The sequence below is a fragment of the Nelumbo lutea genome, chromosome 2 (genome assembly GCF_056320005.1).
Source record: "Nelumbo lutea isolate HS-2025 chromosome 2, American lotus-T2T, whole genome shotgun sequence".
NCBI classification, from domain to species: Eukaryota; Viridiplantae; Streptophyta; class Magnoliopsida; order Proteales; family Nelumbonaceae; genus Nelumbo; species Nelumbo lutea.
This window is the reverse complement of record NC_142685.1, coordinates 28009288-28028056: the sequence shown is the minus strand read 5'-3', so window position 1 is coordinate 28028056 and position 18769 is coordinate 28009288. Positions and strand designations below refer to the sequence as shown.

The window sequence follows — 18769 nt, the reverse complement described above, 5'->3', positions numbered from 1 at the left end:
ATGATTAAAAAAGAAAAAAAGAGTAATGATACCGTGTTGACTACCCTATCATAACTCCTGCTCTTATAACCACGATCGAATAAACACAGGGACCCACCTTAACTTTGTCGGCCTTCTGGTCCCACATGGACCGGTGAGTTACCCTATTCGAGCTGACGCCAGCCCTACTACTCTTTTCTATCATTTCCTTTCACCATTTAAAATTAATATCCTACTCCCCAACTTACTCGAATCTGCTGATCCACGGCACCCATCGGACAAAATGTTGCCCTTTTCGTCTAGGACGTACCTTACTACTGTATCTCGAGTGACGCTGGATGTTTCCTTCACTTTGCTTCTTCTCGAAGATTCATTTTCGATTCCAACAAAGAGTCTCGATCCCATAAAAGCCACCTTATATCTGCTCGTTCCATGACCGTTGGATCTGTATTGATCGTGATTGATGACGGATGATTACCTGTTCCAGTCAGGGGATTCACCGGAAATGATACGTCTTTCACACCGTATAGGTTTTCCGAATCGCGAGTTTCACACACGACTCGATTTTTAGGAAAAGGCTCGGTACCAGAAAAGAACAGCAGTAACTCCCCCTCGAAATCCCCGAAAATCCCGTCGGAGATAACCCAATCTCCGGCATATTAATAACTACACGTGATAAGTAGACTAACATATCATCCGCCATTTGCTTATGATAAGCAAGTTAATTTATCACCTTTTTTTTTTTATACCCAGCCATCTCGCTTTCGTTTTGGTATTTAGTTTTGTTTGTTTGCTTTCTAGTATATATCTCTCTCTTCTCCCTGTCAAATCTTTCTCCCTTCAAATCCGTTTTCGTCTTGACGAGAGAGAAAGTGCGAAGAAAAAAATCACGAAACGAGACCGCTCGTCGTCGTCGTGCTGCTCTTCGTCTCCAAATCTTTTTCCGATCTGGTCTCTTTTTCTCTCAGTCAATTGAAGAGAAGTATATAAATCACGTTCTCTTCTCTCAACTTTTTTGTTTTATTTATTTAATTTGGTTTTCTTTTCGCCTCTGGTCTGCCTGTTGCAGAGATGGTCGGTTGATTGGTCTCGGAGGACTGAATTTTTCAAATGGAAGCCCTATTTTGGTTGTTTCTGGTTTGGTAGGGATTGTTGTCCAAGTTTGTGTTTACTCGAATTGGATCGATCTGTGAGAGTTTCGATCTTTCTGACTGTGTCGGTTGATCTCGGAGGACGCAGAAATGTCTTCTCTTAGCAGAGAGCTTGTGTTTCTGATACTTCAGTTCCTCGAAGAGGAGAAATGCAAGGAAACCGTTCACAAGTATGGGAATATGTATCTTCTCTTCTCTTATTTTGGTTGTTTATCTGGTTTTGGAAGCTTGAATTTACAAAGAGGAAAAAAAAAAGAATGTTTGGTGATGTTCTGTTTTGCTTTGTCTCGTTTAAAGATTGGAGCAGGAGTCGGGGTTTTTCTTCAATATGAAGTATTTTGAGGACGCCGTAACAAACGGGGATTGGGACGAGGTTGAGAAGTACCTCTCTGGATTCACCAAGGTAGATGACAACAGATACTCAATGAAGATCTTTTTCGAGATCCGAAAGCAGAAATACCTCGAAGCCCTAGACAAGTAGGTGGCTGATGTAAAAAAAAAATAATAGTAATAATTGAACTGAATTGAATTTTTTTTCTGCTGACTTTTTTGTACTTTTTCAAATAGATTTTCTTATATAACTCTGACTGAATTCAATTTCTTTGGGTATTAGAAACGTAGTAATATCTGTGTTTTAATTTGTTTTGGTTCATTTGCAGAAATGATCGTTCTAAAGCTGTCGAAATTCTTGTGAAGGACTTGAAAGTGTTCTCTGCTTTTAATGAGGATCTATTCAAGGAAATAACGCAGCTTCTGACTCTGGAGAACTTCAGGGAGAACGAGCAGCTATCCAAGTATGGAGACACCAAATCTGCGAGAGCTATAATGCTTGCGGAGCTCAAAAAGTTGATTGAAGCAAATCCCCTCTTTCGCGATAAGCTTCAGTTCCCTACTTTGAAGAGTTCAAGACTAAGGACACTAATCAATCAGAGGTAAGTTATACTGGAAACTTCATGTAGTCGCCCTTCTTCTGTTTATCCATTTGAGTTATTCCCATCAATTAATATGGTTACTTTTCCTACCTCACCGTGTATCTTTGCTTGTAGTTTAAATTGGCAACACCAGCTTTGTAAGAATCCAAGGCCCAATCCTGACATAAAAACTCTATTTGTGGACCATACTTGTGGACAGCCCAATGGTGCTCGAGCTCCATCCCCTGTCACTAATCCGCTTATGGGGGCCATTCCCAAAGCAGGGGGTTTTCCAGCATTGGCTACTCATGGTGTAAGTAAATTTAGAAAGATTTCACTCATCCTCAAGCGAGTAGGCAGGATAGTAATTTCACATGTGATGTAATTATTTGTTCAGCCATTTCAGCCAGCTCCAGCATCCCTTCAATCATCTCTTGCAGGGTGGATGGCAAATCCATCCCAGGTGCCTCATCCTACAGTTTCTGCTGGACCCATGAGCTTAACTGCTCCTAATAATGCAGGTACACATATTATAAGGCCTTCTATTGAAACTGTTTCTTTCAGGAGATACTGTTTAAATGTGCATTCTATGACATAGACACATCTAGAAAAAATGTTGGATATCCTCCAAAAAAATATATGATGATGAAAATCACCTAAATAGTTATTATTATTATTTTATTTCATATGACCAAGAAGAATTGTAGTTCAAGCGTGGAAACTAGAAAAAAAGTAGATACATGAAGAGTTTTCTTTATGAGATGTTTGGTTTGTGTACTGCATCAAATTGGTGACAACCATTCCCAACAGATCATATTTTTTTTATCACCTCCTTCAAATGGATGGAATGTATTGTTTAAAAGAATCTATATTAGATTAATCATATTCTCCTTTTCCTTATCTTTTTCCTTTATTTTGAAATATAGCACTTACCCGTCGACTGATTTGTTTCATTCTATTTGCATTTATTATCTTGGCAGCAGCTATTTTAAAGCGTCCTAGGACTCCTAGTACCAACAGCCCAGCTGTAGATTATCAGACAGCAGATTCTGAACATGTTCTGAAGAGATCAAAACCTCTGGGAGTATCCGATGAGGTACATGCATATATCTATATGAACTCCTAATGGTAAATTGTTTGATGAAGCTCTTGAAATGTTTGTGAAAAAATATTAATCTGATGGCTTTTAGAGGAATAAAGCTTTTTGAAGGTTTAAATGTCTGTTTAATTTTAGGGGTAACTATGGTTATTCTATAAAATTTTCCTGCTAAGGGGTGTTTCGGTCCTTATGAAAATTTCCACTCAAGTAATTCCTACCATGATAATGTGGTTCATTGTATTAATCTTTGCATTGGATATGAATTTGTACAATCTTTGTGTTTCCTTCATAAATTGAAAGAGGTGATTGGAATACTAATTATGAGGTTATTAATAACTGCTAGATTTTCTCGTGTTTTCATTGTTTGGTTATTAATTTTTGTACATTTCACTTAGTTCATATGTGTTACACAAATGCAGAGCACATGATTCCAAATACCCTTAATAAAATTGTATACTTGCTCCCAAGGAACTTCTCTTTATAAATTTAATCAACTGGATGCTGGGACAAATTAAATATTTTGAAGGATTACTTTTTTTTTTTTAATCCTAGGACTTGGAAGTTTTTATGGTATGTTCCTGTACATGGATATTATATTCCTTCTAAGTTTCTATCCAAGCAATTTCTGGGGTGTTACATTAAGCAATAGTATTAAATAAATATTCTTGTTAGATGTATATGTAAAACCCTTTTAGTTCCATTAATTAATTAATTAGAAAATAGTTATGATTTAACACTTAACGTAGTATCTTTTAGCTTCTTTGTTTTCTATTCTTGTGATGTTTATATTTCTATAAATTGAAACTTAATTGATTCTGTTTTACAAGTTTCTTTTTTCAGGTGAATAACCTTTCAGTTAATATCATGCCAGTCACATATGCTAACCAAAGTCATATTCAGAGCTTATACTCCTCTGATGACTTGCCTAAGACTGTTGTTATGACTCTACATCAAGGCCATGCTGTCAGAAGCATGGATTTCCATCCAGTGCAGCAAACCTTACTTCTTGGTTAGATATTGCTCTCCTGAAACATGTATTCATATTATTTTTTAGTGTTCTTCTGGAAGAATGTTGTGTTCCTGATCTGGATTTTGATCAATGTGTGGCATCTTATATTCCAGTTGGAACATTTATTGGCGATGTCCTGGTGTGGGAGGTGGCTAGCAAGGAGAGGCTTGCTATGAGAACTTTCAAGGTTTGGGACCCTTCTGCATGTTCAATGACTCTACAGGTATGCCTTCCAGTACCAAATGATGTTTAAATAATAGACACAAATCTTATATTTCACACTCTTATATAATCACCAAACATGAGATGAATCTCAGTCTATTGTGTATGTAGGCGGCTCTAGTAAAGGAAACCCAATTATCTGTGAATCGTGTTATGTGGAGTCCCGATGGAAATATCTGTGGTAAGTTTATTTTTTTGAGAGCTTTCTTCCCTTTGAACTAATCTATTTATCTTTGTCATAAACTAGATACTTTGAAAATGGAATATTTGAACATTAGGTCTGTTTTTGGATCCAGAAAGAGGAAATATTTGTAAGCGGAAATAATTATTTATAAAAAATATTCATAAGAGGAAATAATTATGTATAAAAAATATTTATTTCTATTAAATTTTCTAATCTTACATTGTGATATGGAAAGAAACTCGGTAACTAAGGTCATTGGTTAGATTTTAGGTTTACATGGAGAAGAATACTTCCATGATCAAATGTTTTATTGGAGGGGACAACCATACATTAGAACTTTTAAACGTAAAGCCCATGATCTCATCCCAAGGGAGCAAGTCATTTTGCCACATTCTCACTCTAGTTTTATAATATTTTGCTTCTATTAGTATGTTACTAGGAACCAAACACTAAAAAATTATTTTTTTTCTAAAATTACTTTGTCCAACCAAGCACAGTCTAGATGTTAATAATTTAGGAAGGGAGAAGGTTCAAATTAGCTACTTATTTATTCTTTGTGGCCCTGCATCAGGTGTTGCATACTCAAAGCACATTGTCCATGTGTATTCTTACCATGGAGGTGATGATCTACGACACCACTTAGAGGTTTGTTCTATCAACCCCTCATGTTCATCCTGTTCATATGGGAATTACAAAAATAATAATTATGGTTCCTTAATATCTTGATAACCTCTTGCAACCTTTTTTGTTTTTTTTTTAATCTATTTTCTGTATTTTCTATTTGACCAACTATGACTGCACTTTTCTCAAGAAGTTATTTGTTATTATTCAGATTGATGCTCATAATGGTGGTGTAAACGACGTAGCTTTCTCTCACCCAAACAAACAATTGTGTATAATAACTTGTGGAGATGACAAGTCTATCAAGGTTTGATTTGTTATATAATTTCTTTTGATGGGATTTTTAGGCTTGGAGTTTCTATATTGATGCTTGAGATGTGTGCAGGTATGGGATGCAGTAACTGGTGCCAGGCAGTATACTTTCGAAGGTCATGAAGCATCTGTTTATTCTGTATGCCCACATTATAAGGAAAATATACAGGTAGCACCCACTTCTATAAATGCACTTTATTTTCTTAGTCATGTTTATTAACTGATTTATTGTATCTGTCATAGCAGCTGTGCTTGGTTTCATGTTTTCAAAAATCTTCCCTTCCTTACATTTATTCATATTCTCTTTGTCAGTTTATCTTCTCAACAGCACTAGATGGGAAGATTAAGGCATGGTTGTATGATAACATGGGGTCAAGAGTTGACTATGATGCACCAGGTCATTATTGTACAAGGATGGCCTATAGTGCAGATGGGACACGGTACGCTTACAAAGCTTTATATTTCTTTCATTGTTTGTTATTATGGTCTCCTGTTTCCCTTTCTCATCAGAATGATGAATGATTGATCCCTTCATATTTGCTGTGTTTTAACCATGGTGATTTGTCTGCATGTCTGACAACTTTTAGGTTGTTCTCGTGTGGAACAAGTAAGGATGGGGAGGCATACATTGTGGAATGGAATGAGAGTGAAGGAGCAGTTAAGCGAAGTTATCATGGTTGTGGGAAGCGATCTGTGGGTGTTGTGCAGTTTGATACCACTAAAAACCGATTCTTGGCAGCTGGTGATGAGTCTGTTATCAAATTTTGGGACATGGACAATGTTAACCTCTTGATGACTACTGATGCAGAGGGTGGATTACCGGTAATAGGACAGCCAACATTATTTGCTCTACTTATCTTCTTTATATTTTCCTTTTCCTTTATAATTTTAAGTTATCTGAGGAAATTCCTTCCTAGGATGCCAATGCTAATCAATCTTATTTTAAACATCTCTTAGCCATCTCCTTTTATTCGGTTCAACAAGGAAGGGATACTATTGGCTGTTTCAACAAACGACAATGGGATCAAAATTCTTGCAAATGCAGATGGGCTTCGATTGCTACATACTATAGAGTCTCGTTTTGATGCATCTAAAGTTGCTTCTGGGTCTGTCATGAAGGTATAGAAAATTTTAAATCTTTCTATCTGTGGTTTGGGCATGTTTATTGATTGTATAAAGTGACTTTATCATGCAGGGGCCCACAGTTAGTCCATTTGTTGCTGTCCCTGTTACAACTGGAACGAGTGTGGGGGTTGCAGATCGAGGTGCTCCAGTGACAGCAATGGTTGGACTGGTTAGTATTTAATATCTTTTTCATAGGGATAATCATATGTTTTTCTAGAAAATCTTATTTATGTATTATTCACCATGTATTATTTGTTGAATAAGTCCATACTGTGCTTTATATAATCTGTTTGTGCTATTTTTAGCTGATATAATTGTTTGATTTTTAGTGCATTGAGTCAATGACTTCTTTGAATTCTATCCAGAATGGCGACACCAGAAATTTGGCAGATGTAAAGCCAAGGATTGTGGATGAGTCAGTAGAGAAATCCAAAATTTGGAAGCTGACTGAAATTAATGAACCATCTCAATGTCGCTCTCTGAGGCTCCCTGATAATTTGCCAGCAGCAAAGGTATGGTTCCACTATGTTACAAGCCTTAAAAGTTACTGACTAGAGTTGCCAGCTTTTCTGGACATTCAAATCTCAATGTGGGTCATGGAGGGCTACATTGCCATGCATTTGACTCTTTCCCCCCTTCTTTCTATTTCTTTTTATTTTTAAGTATTCTCTTATTCAAATTACATGTTCAATTATGTTGTTCAGATACCATGTTGCCAATGAATGTTGTGGTTATTGTCATGGTCATCAAACTGCTATGTCCCTTAAATCTTTTCCCTAAAAGATTTATTAACCGAATGTAAAATCTTCTAAAATTAATGTATAGAATGTGTGGCACAGTGGCTTAGACATTATAGATATCATATTTACAACTTTCCATGCACATGCTCACCTTCCATTTTCAAGTAGCTATAAAGATTTGATCAACAGAGGCAAGCCTTCATAACATGAATTTGTCACTTCTCTCAAATCTCAACAGTAATGGTCATCATACACTAAATTTTGGTTACTGCCTTACTGGATTGGCTAAATTGTTGCAACTTGCTAGAGATAAGGATCTCCTACCGTAGTTTATGTTCATGCAAAGAATTTTGCGCAACTAAAGTTGATTGAAAAGAATGCAAAGAGGAAAAAAATCTAAAGACATGTTGGTGTGCATCTCTTGAAATCCTAGGAATGCAACTCCTGCCATTATCGACCCAAAACTTAGCATTAGGTTTGCTTCGCTTTGCATTTTATACACCTTGGATGGTCTTGGACTATCAACTAATGTGTTCAGTGCAGTTCTTAATATAATTATGTAACATTAAAGGCTAAAACATTGGTCTTGCATATCTAATAATAAATTATTTTCTGCTGAAGTACTTTTTGTATTGATATTTGATAGCAAAGCAAATGTTATTAGAAAGGGTCAAACTAGAGAGAATAATAAAAGGATAGAAAATACTCATATAATGTCTGCATAAGAATGCAGAACCTGTTTGGAGCGAAGTGGTGCTTTCCATGATATGTTAACTGCTTTCTAGGTGCATGCTATTTAAAAGGCTTGAGCAAAGGGGGTAAAGTGTCATGGGGAATTATTCTGGCAGTAGTTTTTTGGGCTGTGTTGGGGGAATGGAATGTTCGAATGTTTGAGGGTAAGCAGAACTCAGTAGAGGAAGTCATGAAGAAAGTCTTGGGTATGCTGTTTCCTCACCTCACCTCAAACTCAATGTACCTCTGTGCTTTATTTTGCTCTTCTCACATTCGGTTACCACCTTGACCTACCCACCATGCTTGCTTGTGATTCATTCAATGGACATAGTGGAAGAGGCCTTACCATGATATGTTCCCTGTTCACTCTCTTTCAACTGATTTAGGTATTGAATCAATTTCATGGAGGAGAGCAAAAAGCTCCTTATTTGACTCCACAAGTTCTGTTCCTACCACATAGCCTTCGTTTGTTTTTTTGGGTAATTTGGAGGGGGAATTTTTTCTTTTTTTTTTCCTGTTATAGGAGGGGAAAGTTGGTTGGCGGTAAAGTGATTCCCATTGACCAACTTTCCTGTATTCACTTTTTCAGTAAGTTGTGGGCCCTGTGGTGAAGTTCTCCCAGGTGGGTAGGTAACTTCACCACCTAAATGGAGCCTTAGGGGTGCAAGTTGGGATGGGTTAGGTTAGATATTGAGCCAATTATATGGAGACCAAGAAGCTCCTTGGTTAAGTCAGGTTCATATTTTTCAACCCAAAACCAAACTTCAGTCTTGCCCAACTTAGCCGAACTTATTGGATTGTGTTTGGGCTAACCCAGCCAAAATTGCAGCCATACTATCACCTTGTCCAATGCAAACCCAGTTCCCCTATTCGAGTTCATTCTGTTGGTGCGATGCAATTATAAAATATTTTTAGGTTCTCTGGAAATATACAGGATAATGATTTTTGGTAGTGCTAAGAAACCCAACATGGACTTTATGTGAAAATGATAAATTTTGTGATGATAAAGAGATTATAAATTTTATCATGGAATTGGATAGTTCATATCATATCAAGAGGATGTTGGCTGGGATCAACAGGGGCACAGAAGTCAAACACTGTACATCAAGGATCACTGCCTACTATCTTTGGTTGTTGCATCTCAAGGCCCCTGATTAATAGCCAAAAAATTGTTTGAGTGGTTCTTTTCTAAGCATTCTTCAAGTTTGGAAGTTAGGTTTCTTTTGTGAGATGTTTCCCTCAAGTGGAGGTTTTAGCAAGTCTAATTTAGTATCTGCTGTTGTTGGTCTTGATCCATGTTTTGGTTTACTAATTGTACATTGTCAAATTTCCTAATCAATCTTATCAACTGTTTCAGGTTTCCAGATTGATTTATGCTAATTCAGGAATTGCTATATTGGCATTAGCATCTAATGCTGTGCACAAGCTTTGGAAATGGCAACGAAATGACCGAAACATAATGGTGAAGGTATTAACTTGATTAAAGGTTCTCACTTTCCATTTATTTCACCCAAGGTTCAAAGTATTGATACACCCCGATACACCAGAAGAGTTGTATCACTACTTTGTACCTAACGCAAGATTTTTGCAGTTTTTTATTTCAAAAATAGGTCTAGGGGTAGGTCTTAGGCTGTCTACCCTGAAATGGGTCAGAAGGCCAAAATGCCTATATTTTGTGTATTGGACACCAACTGATATGATACAATGTGCCGATATGGGGCATATCATGTCAAATTTTTTTTAACCTTGATTTTGTCAATTTTGATGAGCCAGAGTTGAATTAAGTTCTTTCCCTACTGTAGGCAACTGCTAGTATACCACCACAACTATGGCAACCTTCAAGTGGAATACTAATGACAAATGAGATAAGCGATACAAACCCTGAAGATGCTGTTCCATGTTTTGCACTGTCAAAGAATGATTCTTATGTTATGTCAGCATCGGGTGGGAAAATATCTTTGTTCAATATGATGACATTCAAGGTAAACAGTCTAATATATACATGCACCTTTCTTTGGGTCCAAATTTCCAATACATAAAATTGCAATTGATGTATTACACTTATTTAAAACTGCAGACAATGACAACGTTCATGCCTCCACCACCGGCAGCTACATTTCTTGCCTTTCATCCACAGGACAATAACATCATTGCAATAGGCATGGAAGATTCCTCAATTCAAATCTACAATGTCCGAGTTGATGAGGTTCAGATTTTCTTGAACTGAAACCTATATTTTGTTAATTATGTAATAAATTTGAGGAACCCGAGATAATTGTCACTTTGAATGTTTCTAACAGGTTAAAAGCAAGCTGAAAGGGCATCAGAAGAGAATAACAGGGCTTGCTTTCTCTAATGTTCTAAATGTACTTGTATCTTCAGGAGCGGATGCTCAGGTTAGTGATAATTTACATCTCTCACAACCATACATTATCACTAATCCGACATCTTTGTGTATCCAGTAGCCTTTTTTTGTGGGAGGATAAGAAATGATAAGAACGTAGAAAACTAATATGAGATATAGATTCAATACATATATTGCCAAAGAAGGAATTGCAGTACCGTAACTTAACAAAAGATTGGAAATTCTTATATGGAATTTTTTTGTTAATGTCTCTTCTATTTTCTTCTGTTCCAGCTCTGCATTTGGAGCACAGATAAATGGGAGAAGCAGGGTAGTAAGTTCTTGCAAATTCCAGCAGGAAAAGTGGCATCTCCCCTTGTGGAGACACGTGTCCAATTTCACCAAGATCATATTCACTTGCTGGCTGTTCATGAAACACAGATAGCAATGTATGATATTTCTAAACTAGAGTGCCTAAAGCAGGTAAACTGGATATGCACTTATTTTCTCAGAAATTAAAATGTAATTTGCTTTTTTACCAGAAAATTATTGCATGAAGTTGTCTCGTCATGCATAACTGGTTGTAAGTTTACAAACATTAGATCAGGTTGATTTAATGAAAATATTAACTGAGGTGGAGCCATTTCATGCTTGGTTCAGCCCATATCATTGTATGAATTGCACAGTTATTCTTTAATAGCCATTATGATCTTATTCATTAAGTTTTGCTTTTCATAAGTGGGTTGCCCGAGAACCAAATGGTCAAATTACACATGCTACATATTCAAGTGATAGCCAATCTATTTATACAAGCTTTGAAGATGGAAGTGTGGGTGTTTTCACTGCTACAACACTCAGATTGAGGTGCCGGATCAATCCCACCGCCTATCTGCCTTCAAATCCAAGGTAATTTACCTGTGTTACTGTCTGACTAGCTAACCCTATATGCTTCTTCTAGCCTTCTCTCAACTTAACCATATTTGGATATTACTTGATACAGTGTGAGGGTGTACCCACTTGTTATCGCTGCCCATCCATCTGAACCCAATCAGTTTGCAGTGGGACTGACCGACGGTGGGGTGTATGTACTAGAACCACTAGAATCTGAAGGGAAATGGGGTACTTCGCCACCTCCAGAGAATGGTTCAGGGCCCAGCATCACCTCTGGTATAGCTGGTTCAGATCAACCATCCAGGTGACAATGAAAGTTGATCTCATCGACTAATGACTGCTTGCATCTCATCCACGTGGGACCCCAATTTATTTTACGGGGAAGCTGCGCAAGTCAGAGACATTCGTAGCATACAACATACAAGATACGTTATGCCCAGGCAGCAGGAAGCTAAGGCAACATCCTCTTTGCTCTCTGGCTAGGTTTGGGTATTCTTTGCATATGTTGTGATCAAGTGGGAAGGTGCTATGGTTGGTGGATCATGTAAAAATGTACGAGCAAATTGACTTTTCATTTTTTTTTTCTTCTTTGGGTGGTTGAGGGGATGTTGAAGTTTCATGCGAAGTACAAATCAAGGGGTTGGACTGGAAGTAGAAGTTCTTCTGATGTACTGATTATTGTTATTGCCATTCTTTCTAAATTCAAGCATATAAACCACTTCTTATATCATTTTTTTCATATTCTTCACCTGAGATTCAAGCATTTTAGGTTTGGTTCAGTTTCTTCAATTGCCATACATCTATGGAACTGGACCAGAAATTAGGCATCAAGAGGATCCTATTCAATTTGGTCCCATTTCCAGACACTCGTTGGATCACAATGTTCATTTTACGTTATGTTACTGCATTGTTTTTTGACTTTTTTGGGTGAATACTGAACGTGGATTGAAAGAGTCTTGATGTTATAGAGAGAAAACTCGGTTATCAGATCCTTCTTCATCCATGGCGCAGTCTAAACCTATCTAACCCAGAGATGCCACTTGCCATAGCTCATTCTGCAGATGGGACCATGCAACCGAAATTACATTCCTCCAAACCAAATTTGGGGAGGCATCAAGCCATCAATCAGTTATGGGTGTCATCATTCATGACGTAAGAGGAAGTTATATTCTCCAGTCTCTCCACCCACAATATCACCAGAATTCCGGTGGGCTTCCTTGGATAAATTCGTTTCCAACTTCTCGTAGATTAAAAAAAAATCTTCTCTAACCCTAAGAATCGGATGAGGTCCAAATTTCAAGTGGACCCCCCTAGCCCCAAAAGCCAACCTTGCTCCCATGTTATACTGGACACATGGAAAATATAAATATCTTCCCTAATCTCCATGAGCCCAGTCCAGATCTGCCGGAAACAATCGCTCCTATACCAAATCACAGATAAACACGTCAGTCCATGCAGACTTTCAGCAACTAACGTGTTTATTTGTGATTTGGTGCACCAGCAACTTTTTGTTCCTCTCGTGCTGGCCCACTGATCCGGTGGAAATCGGACGGCTACTGTTCGTAGTCCATCGCACTGGCAAGGTTATACGTGTCACAGTTTCATTCCTATCTTGTTCTTATCGTGAGGTGGCAGAGCATGCGGTTGCGTCAGCAATTGCACGTACACACGGCAATAATAGAAGACATTCTCCGCTCTCCAGTTTCCACTAGCCAAACCAGAGTCAGTACTGGTATCAGCAGAAGCGATGATGCAAGCGATGGAGTTGAAGCACAACAACACTCACATCGAGCAATGTCTCGAAGGTCGTCAATGGTGGAGGGAGAAGAAGGTGAAGGATATGATGGTGCAGAAGAGGAAGCTGGTGGAGGTTCCTTACATGGCTACGCTGACCCACACGATCAACGCCTTGGTGGCCAACCGTGTGGTGGCCGTGCCCGTGGCTGCTCCGCCTGGCCACTGGATCGGCGCCGGTGGGTCCATGATCCTGGAGTCCGACAAGCTCAACGGCGCTCCACGGAAGCACTACATCGGTATGGTCAACATGCTTGACGTCCTGACCCACATAGCCGAAAACGGCGATTGCGGCGACCTGGACAAGCGGATGTCTGTTCCCGTCTCATCCATCATCGGCCATTGCCTTGAAGGTCTCAGTTTGTGGACTCTCAACCCCAACACCAGGCAAGTTCTCTCTCACTTACTCAACATCACTGTCTATTACCAGATAGCTAGAGAGAGAGAGAGAGCTACACGCCTATGTCTGACTTCTGCAACCAAAACCCACCTTCCAGAGAATGGATCTAGCTTTGGACGCCAAACCCATGCTCTAGCTTTGTTCCCAGAAGTCCAGACTCCATACCTTATTCCTGTTTTTTGGATGGCTGAAAGAAGCTAATATTGTCTATCCAAGTAGAATTGTTCTGAAAACGTCATAATTACTTGGTCGTCCATCTACAGAGCAGCTATCGAAGAGAAGCACAGATTGCTCTGTTCGTTTTCTGTCCTTGTTCCGCGAATAAAATGTTGGATGACTGTCTGATCTTGTTAATTCTTCCTTCTTCCTGGAATTGCAGCATTCTAGATTGCATGGAAGTGTTGAGCAAGGGTATCCACCGTGCTTTGGTTCCAGTGGACGGCTATACGCAGCGCCTCTCTGGAGCAGAACTGACGGAATCCGCGTCTAGTTATCAGATGCTTACTCAAATGGATGTGTTAAGTTTCTTGAGGTTGCACGGATCTGAAATGGGCCGAATCGTTTCGCGCAGTGTTGGGGAATTGGGCGCCATTGCTGATAATGTTTTTGGTGTAACTAATCGGGCAAAAGTTATAGATACTATCAGATGCATGAGGACTGCCTCCCTTAATGCTGTTCCCATCATCGAAGCTTCAGAAGCTGTGGAGGAAGATCACACGCAGCTTATCTATGTATGTCTTCTCAGCTTCTTCTAATGATCTTGTCCTGCATCGCATTGTAGCCGGATTTTATTCTTTAGACTGATGCACCGAAGACTACATTATCTGCATTAGTAACAGAAAGTTGCATGTATGTTGTTGTTGAGTTCTTTGTTTTTCAGTGGTATGCATCAATCTGTAGTAGTACTGTCAGATTCCCAAAATGCCAATGTAAGGAAAGATTGCTCTAGTGCAGTCTTCTGATCAGTAGAGCAGATGAATTTGACAATTGGATTATTTTGGGGATTCTCTGGTTTGCATAGTTTTCTGATTTATTACCTCATATGGGTGATAACCCACTAGCTCAAGGGCTTAGAGGGCTTAGAGTTTAATTGGATGATTCAATTTTGGTTGAATTTTAAGGAGGGAAAGCATTGATTGGTTCAAACTCAATAGCCTATTAAGATCATATGATATAATTCCAGAATTAAGTTCTGCTTCTTGTTGTTCTGCAGCATTTAGCATTGACTTTCTATTTGCCAATACTGTAGGGAAAAGGGAGGAAGCTCATAGGCACATTCTCTGCAACTGATCTGAGGGGATGCCCAATTGCTTCATTGCAGTCCTGCTTGTCTGTTGGCGTTCTAGAGTTCATTGAGAAAGCCTCAACAGCACCCAATGGTGTTGCAGATGATCTAGGCCATTCAGCAAGAGAGCTTGTGAGCTGCTACCCCGATACAAGCCTTGCTAAAGTACTTGACAAGGCTGTGGTTGCTCATGTTCACCGAGTTTGGGTTGTGGACCAACAAGGTTTGCTTGTGGGACTTGTATCACTCACGGACATGCTTCGAGTGATAAGGTCATCACTCTTGTCAGAGTTGGAACAAAATGAGTAGCTGTAATTAATGCTGATGGTTTTGCTATGGCAGGTGATGTTAATATCTCTGATCTTGATGTGTTTTGGCTGCCTGTGTTGATGTTCCAAACCTTCTTTGTACCAGTTAACATGTAAATAGACCCTTCTGAATTTTCTACCATTTCATGCTTTTCTGGAAAACCTGTGACTCAGGAATGTGAAGCACTGCAATTTTCAGGGGCACACATCATTGCAATATTTAGACAGGCTTTTGAAGCTCCTGCACATGCAGACATTATAGATCATTCCAAAGAATCGTTATTTGAAGAATGAGTTCCCAGCCAAAACTGTTTCTTTTTTGAAACCAAAAATCAAATCTTAGAGTGAGTTTTGAGTGCAGAAAAAAGAATCAATTCCAGCAATTAACATGAACTGAAACTCGTAAGTGATTCTTTGAATCACAAAAAACATTCAAACCAATTTTCTGAAATCTATACCAAATGCAGTCTAATCATCATCATTATCGTCCAAGCCTTTTCCCAACTGTATTGGGTCGGCTACATCAATCCTGTTTTTTCATTCCATTCTCTTTAATGCACAAAAAGACAAAATTAGGATTATGATCATGAGAGTGTGCCTAAATGCAGCCTAATGTGGGCCAGTTGCCAACTTGATGCAACCCTCTTCTTTATCTGCGATGCAAATGGATACCACCACCCTCCTTTAATTATATCTGATTAGCCGGATTTGATTAGTCATAGCTATGTAAAATTTAACAAATTATTAATAAGAAAAAAAGAAATAAAACAGCCTAAATTCGAATTATATAAATGGTTAACCCAATAATCCTAGTAAGAACTGTGTAACCAAGAAAATTTCCTGAATCCCTCCTGATTGTTGTTGTTATAAGTTATAACTTATAAACCCAAATTTCAAATGGAAAGTCTTAATTATGAATTTGGTCACTGAGATCATCATCCATGTTAGGGCTGTATCCCTGACTCCTGTCTGGGGTTCCTCCTTTTTTAACTATTTACTACTGGAACCATCATGCGTGGGTATTATGTGAAAATCAGTTCTACTTACTACATTCCAGAACAATTATCAAGTATCAGGACAGAACAATGAAAAAGCGATTATCAATCCTTTGGCTTTTAGTAATCATTCCAACTTTCATCCTTGCAAAGATTTTAATAGAACAAGACGACCAGAATAGATGATTTGTATTTGTACCAGGAAGACAAGTCACTTCAGTTTCTCCACCAAGAAGAAAAAAAACAACCCTGTGCTTTTTTTTTTTTATTTTTTGTCATAAAAAAAAGGCTTCTCTGTGAAAAGTGGTAATAGACGATCACGGTGGGACTCGAACCCACAATCTCCCGCTCCGGAGGCGAGCGCCTTATCCATTAGGCCACGTGATCTTGATATCTAATGATCACTATTAATTTATTATCATGATGATGAAATCTGCATTCTCCAATTAAGATTTTTAAAATAAGTCCAACTTAAATGTTTGATAATGGTCAACGTGGCTGAATAGAATACTATAAGTTTCGTCATTTTGTGACAATTATAGGTATGTTGTACTTTAGGTCGAATGCTAATTTAATATCCGTAATTTTAAAATACAATAATCTAGTACCCAATTTTCATTTTGCGGCAATTCAATATCTGGCGTCAACTCATCGTTAAGTATTATGAGAAAAGACACAAATGCCCCTTAAGTCTTGTCATTCGAAGCGCTTCTGTCGCTCTTGAGAATGCTCGCCTACACAAAGAAACCACGATTGTCGAACGCCCCGACCAGCAAGTCTCTCCTGCACCATCTGGAATGGATCAAACCGCTGCTGAAATCTGCACTCCCTGGATCAACCACATCAAGTACTGAACAACTATTAGGTACCTCCTGAAATCAGGTACTGCACTCCCTGAACCAACCACTATCTGACGATGAACTGTTCATCGTCTCCTTCGTTGAACAGCGGCGGCACTCCTTCTCTTCTCCTTTACGGGATCCCGAAACCACCAGCCAACCCGACCTAATTCATGATGAGCCCAACCAGAATCAAACCTCTGCTGAAATCTGCATTCCCTGGATCAACAACATCAGGTACTGAACAGCTATTAGGTACCTGCTGAAATCAGGTACTGCACTCCCTGAATCAACCACTATTTGACGATGACTGTTCACCACCACTGTTCATCGTCTCATTCGTTGAACAGTGGCGGCACTCCTCTTCTCCTCTACCGGATCCCGAAACCACCAGCCACCCTGACGTGCGGATGGATCAAACCACTACTGAAATGAAAGATACCGAAGGGCGGCGGGTGGAGGGAGCTTCACTTACCGAGAGGAATGAATTCGAGTAGTAGCAGGGCTTTGAAAAAGAATGAAGTAGAGCCGCGAGCAAGAGCTCTACTTCGCCTCATTGTTGGACCGCCGGCGCGAACACTGTGGTCTCTGACCAAGATCAGCAGCGGTTTCAGTTCATGCCTAGAAAATCATGGAAAAGTAAAACTGGTTTTTCTTCTTTAAAGTTATTGTCGCTGTTGTTCTTGCTGCAATTACTGTTATTATGAGCCATGTACAGCCATTTCATCGGTAAATCATTCTATGGAACTCGTAGCGAAGTCCCCCCACTCCCTCGAAATAATAATTTAAATAATCATCCTCACAAAACAAATTAAAAAGAAAGGAGAAAAGGGAGGTCGAATTTTCAGAAAAGATATATAGAGAGAGATAGATGTGCAGAGAGGGAGAGGAGAGGAGCATTAAAAAGCAGAAGTTGGGTTTCTTCACTCTCTGTGTTTCATTTCATGGGTTCCGTGATCTGTTTTATTCTGCTCTGCCTCTGTGCTCGTGTTTTATGGCATTTTTGTGTTGTCGCAGAGAGAATACGAGATGGTGCAGGATTGATCCGACGGGATCCGATGCACGGAAGATACCACTACTTCCAGCATTAAAAAGCAAAAGTCCTGTTCTACTCTGCCTCTGTGCTCGCCTACACGGGATCCGTCGCATCCAGCAGAGCGAAGTAGCCAGCGGCCGTTAGGGTTTGTTTCATTTTCTTAAGAAAGATGATGATGAACAGTCTATTTTATTTTTAAGGATAATTTTGACATTTTAAAAAGTTCTAAATAACACATGTATAGAGTACCTATCGCGAATTTTTCCATAAAATAATTGTAAAATCAAATATTAAGAAGTATAACTTCCATTAAGCAGCCCACAGCCTCGCGGATAACTTATTCGCAATAAGCCACTCGGTTCAAATTTAGCTGTTATAAATTTGAAGAACTTATACCATTGTTGTTTAGAAGAACTTCACCAAAGTTAAAAATGGTTTTCTTCTTTAATTTTTCTTAGTTTTTGTATTTTTACATATCAAAATATATTTTTCCTTCTCTTATTTTTATTTCTCATCTTTATTATATTTAACCAAATCATTATCCATTTGGAAGCGTTTATTATTGGGCACAGATCCGGTTTCTCTTTAATTGGCATAGAAAATAATTTTTGTTTTCGTATTTGTTGGCACAGAAAATTAAAATCATACCTTTCAATTTTTTTTTTCCTAAAACATTAGTATTCAGATTTAATGGTCCTTAGAATTTTAGTATTTATGATCGATCGTCTTGATCGATCATGCACATCCTTAATCATTCCGTCACATATCTTAGAATCCGTCTTTCCCATATTC

At 38.6% G+C, this 18769-nt stretch overlaps 2 protein-coding genes, 1 long non-coding RNA gene and 1 other non-coding gene across 10 annotated transcripts; 3 read left to right on the top strand and 1 right to left on the bottom strand.

Moving 5' to 3' along the window:
* Positions 1 to 750: 750 nt before the first annotated feature.
* Positions 751 to 12050, top strand: LOC148869444 (topless-related protein 1-like). Of its 7 annotated transcripts, none has more exons than XM_088968497.1 (26): positions 751 to 930; positions 1049 to 1121; positions 1219 to 1300; positions 1428 to 1533; positions 1790 to 2062; positions 2177 to 2354; positions 2448 to 2562; positions 3022 to 3137; positions 3981 to 4149; positions 4263 to 4372; positions 4483 to 4552; positions 5127 to 5200; positions 5388 to 5483; positions 5562 to 5657; positions 5801 to 5928; positions 6076 to 6310; positions 6446 to 6607; positions 6684 to 6782; positions 6979 to 7125; positions 9443 to 9553; positions 9888 to 10067; positions 10163 to 10291; positions 10386 to 10481; positions 10724 to 10912; positions 11169 to 11335; positions 11430 to 12050. In XM_088968497.1, the coding sequence occupies exons 5-26, from the start codon at positions 1956 to 1958 to the stop codon at positions 11626 to 11628; spliced, it is 2973 nt and encodes a 990-aa protein (XP_088824623.1). In that variant the 5' UTR covers positions 751 to 930; positions 1049 to 1121; positions 1219 to 1300; positions 1428 to 1533; positions 1790 to 1955; the 3' UTR covers positions 11629 to 12050. The 7 variants fall into 7 exon arrangements, with proteins under 7 accessions (XP_088824623.1, XP_088824622.1, XP_088824618.1 ...); XM_088968496.1 differs by having other exon boundaries at positions 790 to 930; positions 2439 to 2562; positions 3025 to 3137; XM_088968492.1 differs by having other exon boundaries at positions 790 to 930; positions 1428 to 1607; positions 2439 to 2562.
* Positions 12051 to 13016: 966 nt separating this feature from the next.
* Positions 13017 to 15249, top strand: LOC148869443 (SNF1-related protein kinase regulatory subunit gamma-like PV42a). The gene is made up of 3 exons (XM_088968499.1): positions 13017 to 13501; positions 13894 to 14245; positions 14764 to 15249. The coding sequence occupies exons 1-3, from the start codon at positions 13068 to 13070 to the stop codon at positions 15106 to 15108; spliced, it is 1131 nt and encodes a 376-aa protein (XP_088824625.1). The 5' UTR covers positions 13017 to 13067; the 3' UTR covers positions 15109 to 15249.
* A 1167-nt stretch (positions 15250 to 16416) lies between these two features.
* Positions 16417 to 16489, bottom strand: TRNAR-CCG (transfer RNA arginine (anticodon CCG)). Its single transcript has one exon. It is a non-coding gene; the product is annotated as a tRNA-Arg (tRNA).
* A 341-nt stretch (positions 16490 to 16830) lies between these two features.
* LOC148869441 (uncharacterized) lies at positions 16831 to 18280 on the top strand. Its single transcript, XR_016106924.1, has 2 exons — positions 16831 to 17580; positions 17959 to 18280. It is a non-coding gene; the product is annotated as an uncharacterized LOC148869441 (long non-coding RNA).
* The last annotated feature ends 489 nt before the right edge of the window (positions 18281 to 18769 follow it).